At 57.6% G+C, this 10,864-nt stretch overlaps 1 protein-coding gene across 1 annotated transcript in view; it reads right to left on the reverse strand.

Moving 5' to 3' along the window:
• VDBG_03265 (conserved hypothetical protein) overlaps positions 1-2,979 on the reverse strand; it is a gene marked incomplete at both ends in the record, with an annotated part of 3,912 nt that extends 933 nt beyond the window's left edge. The window contains 7 exons of the mRNA XM_003007080.1: positions 34-177; positions 254-500; positions 687-816; positions 904-935; positions 1,097-1,287; positions 1,893-2,038; positions 2,682-2,979. Coding sequence (XP_003007126.1) covers positions 34-177; positions 254-500; positions 687-816; positions 904-935; positions 1,097-1,287; positions 1,893-2,038; positions 2,682-2,979 — 1,188 coding nt within the window. The remainder of the gene's footprint in view (positions 1-33; positions 178-253; positions 501-686; positions 817-903; positions 936-1,096; positions 1,288-1,892; positions 2,039-2,681) is intronic.
• Positions 2,980-10,864: the final 7,885 nt, after the last annotated feature.

Here is a 10,864-nt window from a genome sequence, read left to right on the forward strand (position 1 = left end):
GCCGTCGGGGGTAGCCAGGCCGTGTTTTGGAACGGTCAGCGAGAGGGAATTTGTAGAGGCATTCTTGTCAGCCTTGACGGAGCGGATGCTCGAGGCGCTGCTGACGTTGCCGCTCGTGGGACCCTTGAGGGCGGTTGTATTGATCTTGGGCGCATTGTCCTCGGTTTCCCAGTTGCACTGCGGGGCAGTCAAGTCAGTACGCTGGCGACGAGACGTGGCTCGGGCTGGCACGATTTCGGCATGATCAACGTACGCGGAAGAACTCGCCGAGACACGAGTTGTAGGGCTTGCAGGGCCTGCCCTTGACGTATTTGAGGTCTTTGGTGAACCAAAAGCGGCATACCTCAAGCATGCGGTCGAGGGGCTCGTCGGCGGTGCCGATGGCGACGAAGGCGTTGGGTGCATCGAGGTAGGTCCAGTACTCGAGGTTCGGGGTCGGCTCGAGAAGCTGAGAGGGCAGCGAAAAGCGAACGGCAGCAAGGTCTGCGACGCCCATGAACCTGCAAGCCGAATAGAGGTCAGCGCCGTGTTGCGATGTTGCGTTATCGCGATGCGATCTTGGAGTGTCGTGAAAACGGGCACAAGGAGCCCCGTTGAAAAGAGGGCCAGGGATGGTACCCCTCATCCCGCACGTCTCGCAGCACCTAGGCTCGGCGCCAGGACAGAAAGAATAAAGGGCGACTTACTTCCTCAGGATGCCGATAAACGTCTTCAGCTTGGAGGTGTCGCTTGGAGGCTCCTCGGGGGCATCCACGACGGCGGTTGGCGGCGCTGCTGAAGCCATGACGATGTCGGAGGCGGGGCTGAGCTTGCTCGCTGGGCAGTGTGATGTAGGTAAGGTAAGGTACTTGGGTCGTCGTCAAGAGTAGGTGGCAAGGGTAGAGGCTGGTAGAGAGTGCGTACGTTGGCGGCTGGCTCGCGCGAAGCGGATGGTGCTGCAACAAAGGAGGGGCAAGGCTATCTCGCGAGAGTTTCGAACAGGATTTGGTTTTTTCTGTTTCTGCCGCACGGCTGGGTGCGTCCGAGGCCGATGTTTGATGTTCAAGTGTCCGTGTTCGAGGGCAAAGTTTGGGATAGGGCGGTGGGAGAGACGAACCCCCGAGGCTGCTGCGGGCTGCGGGCCGCGGGCTGTGGGCCAGATGATGATGATGCTGCGGCAGCTCCCACTGCTGGTTCTTCAGGGCGCCGTGCGCTGTGGTGCGCGCTGGGACAACTACCTAGCCTGGGGCCTGGGGCCTTGGGCCGGGCCTTGGGAGGGGGCTGCGTGGGCCAGGCTCTGGGAAACTGCTGAATGGTGACGTGAGGGCGCCACTTTTTTATTTTTTGACCCGGCCGGTGGGGGACTTCGCCGCTGATAAGGTCCCCCCAACTCTTTTGGATAAGCCGTTTGTCTCGTCACCGACTTCCTCCTTTTGCTGGGAGCGATGATGGAGAGATATGAACAGATCGTGCGAAGCCTTCACTTTGATACGTCGTTTACCATGCGATGCTTCGAGCTCAGAGGAATATCTACAAGAGGGATGTCCAACCTTCTTTCTGATATCCAACTACACACACCGCGTCACTCACCTCGGCACCTGGGACCCCTCAACTGAGAACTCGTTGCTTCACTCATCTCTCCCACGAGCCAATCATCCCGCCCACATGTGCCCTACACCTGCGTCGACATGTCCGACTTGAGCCTTGCCGCAGGCGCTAACTCTTGCGTCCCCCTTTGCGTCAGAAACCTGTCAGCTGCACTGCGTTCGCTCGTTCTGGACCCAGCGCGTTTCCTGCAAGCCACCATCGCTGGCCTTTCGTGGCACAACGTGCCTCTCTGCTTCTGTGTCTCCCTGTCTCTCTGCCTCAGGTGTGCGCACTACTTTTCTAACCCGTGCCAGGCACTGACTGACCGACATGCTGAACATGGCCAGATGACAAGGCGCCATGACAGCCTGGCGATCGGGCTTGTGACCCTCATGACTAATACGTCGACATGCTTCCACCATGAGCGTCATCAATGTGAACGTCACAAATGCCGTTGTGTACGGCTGCTGTTCTGTTATTCGGGATAAACCTAGCCGAAGCCGACGAGGCGAGCCCCCTGGCAGGCAAGCATCAAAGCTGTCATGGTGTTGATCCATACCTCAAATCGCACAAGTTACACCTCCAAAATACCACAACTTTTGATACCTTTTTCCAAAGTACACTCCTTTCCAGAGGTACCTTCGTCGATACTTCATCTGGAAATAGAAACATGGGAGCCAGCATCATCCACTACCCTCGCATGGATATGTAATCGTCCCGCCCAGCGAGTGACCCCCTGAGCCAACTTTTCCATCTAGACAAACGCCAGTCGACGTCAGAATAGGCCCCCAAAAACACAAAGTACTCAGGGGAATAGAGCAGAAATCCGCATAAGCTTTTTTTTCTTCCCAATATTCGATAGCTTGTGGTGGGTAAAATGGCACCTTACCACCCGTCAAAGCTCGTATTGCCTCAGGGTCCACGAGCATCTTGGTCGATCACTTCCTACAACAGCACCGTCCTTGTTCAGGGTCCTGAGGCTGTGCAAGCCATCTCACCAGCTATGTCGCACCGAGCGAACCACGACTGCGTCCGGCCGGGTCCCCCCTCCGCGATCAGGGTCTTCGGGGCTTGAGCTACCTACCGCACCGCGCCGAAGCGTCACGCCTACCCACCCCCTTCTGTACGTCTGCCGCTCTGTGAACTGTGAACTGGGACGTCAGAGGAGGAGGGTCCCCCCCTTGCCCCGGCACCGGTGCACCGCCCGACGCCGGGCTGCCGCCACTTTGCTTCGGTGGCGAACAACCTCACGGGATCAAGGGCCGTAGTCACGGTGGTTTGTCGCCTCCCTTCCTGAGGAGAGACGGAAACGTCCATCCACAAGAACCGTGGCGTGCTCGGCAGGCCTCCTGCCCACCTGACCACCGTCGATGACTCCCCTCGACCCAAGCATCCGGCGCCCGAGTAAGTCATTTGCATGAAGATGCTGGCTGTCTAGCCTCGTGTCGTCGAGCCTAAGGGGGTCGGCCAGCGGCCACCCAAAAGGTCCCAACCCATCGACGACTGCAACAATGACCCTTCCTCGAGAGCAACACCAGGAACGACACGAAGTCCCCCTCGCTTAGTACGCAGACCCAGGACCCAGGACTCAGGCTTTCGAACCCATGATCTCCTCCGGCATCACCTCCCATCCAGAGCAAGATCGCCACTTCTCCATGCTCGCGTGTGTTTGTCGATAGTCAGGCACAGCCGACCCGAGACACTTCTTGGTTTACCGGGAAATCCCACCTCCCCCCCTGGAGATAGGGGTAAAATGGACAAGAGGCAACGGGGGGGTCACCCTTTTCTTCGGTCCCCACCATCCGAACCACCGAAACCTTCTGTCGAAGCGAAGGGGACCAGAAAAAATTCTGCGGCACGTCCGGCGGCGGCGGCGGCGCGCCGAGAGGGGTCGGAGAGGCCACGGACCCCCCGTCAGGATGACTTCATGATCGCCGTTGCGGCTGCTCTCTTCGGCAAGCTTGGCCGCCAATAATTGAGTATAGCCGCGTGGACAGGCGCCCCCCTTTCATTCTTCTTTCCCCTAACGCCAGTATCGACTCACAATCCCGGTATGCGATCTTCCCAAGAAGATGCACGGTAAGGGTGCTGTTGTTGTTCCCCTGAAAAAAGAGGGGAGCCACAGAATACTTCCATTCATTCCATCGTACTCTTGTCGGCCGCGTGGTCAGCCAGAGGGGGACCTATGTTATCATGATTTTGAACCCCCCTCCGCTACATGCAGACCCCAGAACGAACCAACCCGGCTCGAGTCTTCGCGCTGGGCACGCGATTGACAGGCTACACATGCCCGCCCATACTTCTGTCTCCGGGTGAGAAGGCTCGCGGAGGCGGCACTTTGCATCACCAACAGACTGGGGGTATCTCGAGTCATGATCCCATCGATAGCACAGCATGGTAATGGGATAGTTGTTCCAATAGAACCAATTCACCAGCTTGTGATTTGCGGCTCGGTCTCCGCTGAGGCGCAGACCTCAGCATATACTGACGCCATTGTGACCTGCACGCGGCTCCTGATTGTGTATTGTTTTTTTCTCGAATGGGCCAGCACTCACGTTCCATTCATCGTGGGGTATGGGAGGCATGCGGTAGCTCAATGTTGCCCTGTCGGCTGCTGAGTTGAGTTTGATGGCCCGCGCCTCAATCATGCTGCTGTTGCCTCTCTCAGATATCCTCCGCACGCCATCCTCATTCATACAAGGGACCTACGAGTCATTCGCCGCATCATCGTATCTGACATGGCAGACAATGCCAGGCGCGTGCACTTCTCTTTGCGATGCCAGCCCATATGCCGTGAAGAGGGGGATGTCGACATCGAGATGGCGGTCCCGGTTGAACATCCCTGGTAGCTGGGAGAACGGGGCGTTGCCTGTGTTGGCCTGTGGCGGCGGTACTGCCCCAAAGCAGGCTGGTGCGCGGCGCCTCGACCGAACACGTACCCTGAATCACACTTTGACAGGCAAAAATATGGCTTACCCAACGGCTTACTGGAACCGTCAGCCATCAAATCGACCGCTCCTTACCACTGATCGCTCTGGCTCTCTTCAAGGGGAGGGACCCTGGCGCTTGAGCGCGACCGTTGGCACCAATAGAGCGTCCAGAACCAGTTAGCATCCCGATAGGGTTGCCGCGGGCAAGGCGGGGAATACCACCTCAGCAATCCTACCAGCACACCCCGTAGCCACATCTTGCGCCTGTCTCTGTGCGATACAAGTTGACATGGACAAGCTTTCGAATCGCCTGCTCGCCTCAAGCTCGAAGCCATGCGACGCAACACGGGGCGGCGTAGCTGCCGATGGGCCGATTCCACCCCAGTGGCTGTCCACGGAACTGAACTTCTTGACCGCCAGAAGCGGCTCGACGAAGAGCCTTGAGTGCCTCGGGAGCCAACAGACTGCGTACTAGATGGTCGGCTTGTACCTGCCTTCGTGGGCACAGACGTGACATCGTGTGCTCACCTCCGCCAGAAACTCTTGGCGCCCATGGAGCCCCCATCACGCGTCGCTGCATGCCGAGCCTGACCTGGCCTCGTCGAGGAATTGCGGCGCCGACATCACGCCATGTTCCTCCACCGCCCAGGGCTCTCTGTTGGGCGAAAGGACGCCCGAGGAGGTCACCACAGGTTTGACCGAGCGGCCGGTGTTGTGCAGATGGTTGATGTGCCTAGGCAGCTAGGCAGCTTGTGCAAATGGCGTGCGTGGGAGTGACAACAACATACCCCGAGAGTGACGTTGTCGACGCTAAGGGAGGCATTCAGAGACCCCTCCTACGGAAAAACAACCCACATGACCCTTATGGATGGGCTCTGTTTCAGAGAAGAGTTGACACTAGAGCTGGCGATTGGTTGACGGCACAAGATCTCTCGCCTGGGTAGGCGTATGTTTCAAGGTGGTGAGCTGATGTCCTTCCGGAAGACATGGCAGCCATTGTTTGCCTTTCTGTGCCTTTCTGTGCCATACGGTATGGCCACGAGGCGAAACCGGTGCTTCATCGTGCACCATTTTGACATGGTGTTGGTCTTGTAAGGATGTGGCTCGAGGGCCAAGGGTTTAGCTATCCCACCAGAGACGTAGGGTACCTACCTACCTACCATACCTGATCCGAGTAGGACCTTACGTAGATAGGTAGCTCACATGGAGGGAGAGGAAAGACCCAGACCCAAGTGTGTCGCGCGCGAGGCTCGACCCGCCTGCCCCGCGCTGGCGCGCTTGGTTGAGTCACGAGATTACCACCTGCAGCAACTCCTGTTGGGGTTAGCAGACACGCTGACGGATTTTGCATTGTACCATGATGAGCACCCGTCAGAACGGCATCCTTTCACAAGCGGCCGTGGGTTGAGAGGCCCAAGGTTTGCGGTGGAGATATTTAGCTCCAAGCCATCTATCTCCCCTGGCCCGTGCCCACAACGACCCTTGTCTTTGTCGTGAAGGTATCCCAGGGCTTGCGACGGCCCATGACGTCATACTGTGACACTGGGTTCAAGGCTCAGTGAAGGTCGGAAAAGCTGCGTGGGAATGTGCTTCAGGATGCATACGCGGGACGCGGAAGGCGGCTGTGGGTCATGGTCAAGCCTCGACGTTGCAGTGACCGACCTCCTCTCTCCAGGTTCTGGATCGGAGGACCATCTGGCTCAAGGGGTTCGTCTTGTGGCCATGTCCGTGCTCGAGCGTTGTGTCTCATCTCGGATTGCGACTCTAATCTTCGGTAGCGAGCCTGTGAGCGTCGCAAGCTCAGAAGTCCCAACACATCCCATCCCCAAAGGGCAGATGCCGGTATCGCTATGCCTGTCTTAACTTGGGCGGTATTGATGAAATCTAGGGTCGGATATGGCAGCCGTTTACGAGCCATTAACGCGATGGGTGGGAATATTGTGCGTTCGATATTGCTCCCCAAGGGCACGACGGCTGACTCGCACCTGACCATGTGCCGCGCCGGCTCAAGGTTCCTTTGACACACGTGAAAAGTGTCAAGTGAGGATAGAGCGGCGGCTATTCCCTTACGTGTCTGTGCTGAAGAGATTGCACCACGTTGTAGAGTAAGCCAGATAATGACGTCAAGTCGCTACTGAGCTCAGTCCGTGATGAGTCGGTCGCGGAGGAGGGCTCCGAAAGATAAGGATTGGAGATTCAGGGGGGGGTTCAAGCGGTGTCGCCGAGTGTTGAACACAAGATGATCGTTCAACCCTCGCTCGCCCTGTTGTTACATCGTGAGTCGCGTTCGTAGATCGAGGGGCCGGGCGACGCAACATCATCGCGATTTGATGATAAAAATAAAGCTGATGATGATCTGTGGTTGAGCCTGTCGTCTCGCCGAACACTTTGCACAAAGTAGGCCAACACACTGGTGATCTCGGGGTGCCCTAGGGTGGTTCGCCCCCCGTTCCTTGGCAAGTTGTCGCTAAGCCACTACTCGAGCGAACGACAAGCCGCCAGCCGAATAGAAGGGTCGTTCCAGAGCACACGATTCCACAGGCAGGTCAGCGAAAGGCAGAATCACGCCAACAGCTCCAACGCCACGTGCATCGAGACGACTAGCGCTGGGAGATTGAAGAGGAGCAAAGCCGGCGAAACGGCGCGTGAGCTAGAGGGAATTCAAGGCTGGCGTGCCTCGACAGCTGCCCCTTCATTTCCTCCACCAATTTCGTGTGGAAGCAGTCGACTGGTAGCTTGGGCTTACCGCCGGAAGCCTGTGGCCGAGCTGGTGCGGCAGGCTCTGGGCACGGGCATCATGTTCCTCAAACACACATTGATCTTCCTCGTCTGATCGTGATTCTCGCGGGTAATAGCATGCAAATGGTACATTTAACCTCGACACCAAGCCAGCTGGTGGCTAATCCCAATGAGATGGATACCTGGTGGAAAGTCGTGATCCATTCACAACTCTAGCAGCCAGGGCGTTAGGTCGCAGATGCGACAAAAGTGCGAGGTAAGGATATCGTCGTTTGATAGACCAGCAGTAAAATATGGCGCATTACCCTCTCCTGTCGTGGGGTTGGGCATTTGAAGTTTGCCATCAAGAACCTGTGCACAGCCACACGGGCATGGCCGCCCTGCGTAGGAGGCTGGTGATGATCAACGTCCCTGAATTTAGTTCGTCCTCATTGTGGTCACCATGTGCAATGCTGTTTGGCCATGTTGTGGGCTCGTCCGTATCCAGTTGTTGGCTTCCGAAACGGGTGCTTGGGGTCCTGCCATGTTGGGAAACTGCAGAAGAGCGGCCAGGACAGGGCGATTGAACATCGAGGCACCTCGGGGAGTAAGGGTCGTGGCAGCGAGGGAAGAGACATCTGTCGCACGCCAGATCAAGAGTCCCTGCCTCGGGGTAAAGTCCGAAAGGCCAAAAGACAACATCACTTTGTGTAGTTGGAATGGGAAAAAAAAGCAAAGCGTCCTTTGCTGTCATTGCCGAAAGCCACGAGTCGGGCCAGAAGACAAGTGCTAGCCTCCACAGGGGCTGTGGTGCATCTCTCCGTCTTTGATAGCCGATGACGAACCCAAGTCCCGATGGAGAGGTGAACGTTCGTGTGCTCAGTGTCAGGATGGGGCCTGTTCGAACATGTGGAATACCCGGCTCAATGGGACAGGAATGGGGGTCGCGCGAGGTCTCGACAGCGCGCTGGCGAGGGGTAGCCTGCTTCTCGTCGTCTTCCCTTTGATCTCCATCTCCGCGTCCAGCTCCATCGACTGCAGGCCCTGTTGTGTTGGTTTACCGCCTCAGACGACGAGGGCCTCGAGTGTGTCGGTTGATTTGCCATCATTGATCCGTCTGTTGCCGTGCCGCACCGCGCATGGGGGGGCTCGAGACCTGACGTGTACGACGTCTTGGTAAGATTGGGGAGACCGCCGACGACAGTCTGGACCAGACAGGCACAAAGGCGCGACGACAGACTGAAGGGCTTTGGTGAACCAGTGGACCGACCTACCGAGTCTTGAGCCCCGTGGTGGAACAGTGGGTTGGTGGGCAGCAAGCATCGCAGACAGTGCAGCTTGTGCTAAAGTCCATCGACTTGCCAATTCAGCATCCTGGGGCCTTGCTGCTTCACGCCCACGGTGTGAGTGTAAACACCGCGCCCCCGAGAAGGGGGGGTTCTTGCAGCTCATTTTGTGGCGAGGGTACTGTACTAACAATTTCCGTGGTTGGATTGCAAGGGGCTGGTGGGGTGGCTTGCCCAGCGCGCTCTGCTGTTCAGGTCAGCTCATGAGGGGTGGGGAGGGGGGTCTATGCAGGAAGGGGTCCCTGCCTGACTGTATGGGAGTTCCTACCCCCGCTCACTTGCCTCAAGGCTTCCTCCTGCCTGCACTTCGTCGGTCGCGTCTGCCCTTACTTGTTCGGCCAGGCAGCAAACAAGTGATGGACGGGCAGGTGCCTAGGTAAGGTAGGTTGGCAATTAAGCAGATACCTCGGTGCGTGATTGGGAAAATGGCGGGGGGGGGGGGGAGCGGTTTGGTTAGGCTCTTCTCAGTCGGCACAGGGGATGCTCTACAAGTGGGCAAGCCCGACCCGAATCGTTGTGACCCCCCGGGGTCCAAGGTACAAGTACAAGTGGGCTTCCATTTGTGCCCTTTTCCCCTTCCAGGCTCCACCGTCCCTTCTCTGTCCGCTCATCCTTTCTTCGTCGGGAATCGATGCCACCTAGACCCTCCTCTTTCAACGTCGACAGTACAGCCCCAAGTAGCCTTCTCAGTAGAGGTACAAGGACGCGAAGAACCTGGGTCCAAAGTACAGACCCAACGACGAGTACTTGCTTGGCGAAGGCCTCCTGCGACGGGCAAATACCTATTCGACAACGTGAAAGACAGAACGACGGCACAACAGGACGAACCGCCGATCCGACCTGCCAGCCTGCCTCGCGGGGTACATTACCGCAGCCATCCTTCAACCCTCGACCACCAATCTGGCCAGCTGCCGATTGCCTTTCTGTCTCGTCAGATACACGACAACGCCGTCTCGTCCGTCTTGCTCTCTCAGTCTCTGAATTATCATCAGGGCAGACCGTATACATCTCCCCTCAAGCCCAGACGAAGCACAGGCCCTCGGCCGCCATTTTCTGTTCACTTGGGTCTTCATCTTCCACTAATCTGACCCCGAACCCCCCGAGAGAAGCGCCCACCCCCCGGAGAGCACGACAAGTACGCCAACCCGGTCTTCTCCACCACAAGAGGCAGCGCCAGAGCCAGAGGTCCCACACCATCCTCTCTGTCCTTCTTCATAATAATACACGCTCCCACCCGAGCCACCCCTCGCCAACAGCCTCTTCCCGCTCTACATACCTGTCTCTTCTTACTCTTTCACTCCCCACATCTTCTGCCCTCGCGGACAATCTCCTGTCACTTTGACAGCCACTCTTCGACCGTACTGCGCATCGTACTCGTCGCACTCCGACGTCTCGTCCATTCGTTTGCTCACCGCGACACGCCCTCTCATACCTTATTGAGCATCACCAGCCTAACCCCCCTCCCCCCACACTCGAGCTACGCTCCTTCAAGAAAGAAAGAAGCCCAGCCAGAACTTAGGCGTCGCAGGCTACCGCAACACACGCACGGCGGCTTTCTCTCAGCTCCCATTTTCTCGCCCACAGAATCTGGACAGGCGAGGGAAATCGAATAGGCTCCCGCAAGGCCCATTCTTGGACTCTAATTTTGCGATCGAAACCGAAATCGCTGTCACCGGACAGCACAGCCACTCGCCCTGATGTTTCGCCAAAGGTACAAGGACCCTTCGCGCTGCCAGTGCCACCCACGTAAAATGCATCGCATCGCATCACCCACGCATGCGCGGGCGCACGCGACTTGCTGCATCTCGCGCAAGGCAATATTCCTACTCGTTCCCGCAATCAACTTTACTGACACTTTGCGCTTTCTACCAGGACGAGCACCCAGAAGCCTGGGGACGAGTTTCTGGCCAATTTCAGACAGCAGTTTCCCGAAGCTGCGGTCGGCGCATCGTCTGCGCAAGCCCAACCCGCCCATACAACAACCACTGACAATACCGCTGTTGCCGCCCCGGCGCTTGAGAGGTACCTGCCCACGACGCCCTGATGCTCAGGGGCACCGCGCCCTCTTTGTTGATCTTGACCACTTTCTAATGCAGCAATAGTGCCCACCATGAAGCTTTCCGTGACCAAGATCCCACACCGAGAGCACAGCATGAGCCCTGGCGGTTCACGCCATCCCTGTTAGATCCTAACTCGTTCTCCTTCTCCAGCTTCGCCAATGCGCCGCCCGGATACTACACCCCTACCCCCGGCGGTACCAACACCATCTATCATCCCCAGGCCGGAGACCTGCACACGCCTACC

This window comes from Verticillium alfalfae, genomic scaffold (genome assembly GCF_000150825.1).
Source record: "Verticillium alfalfae VaMs.102 supercont1.3 genomic scaffold, whole genome shotgun sequence".
Lineage (NCBI taxonomy): Eukaryota > Fungi > Ascomycota > Sordariomycetes > Glomerellales > Plectosphaerellaceae > Verticillium > Verticillium alfalfae.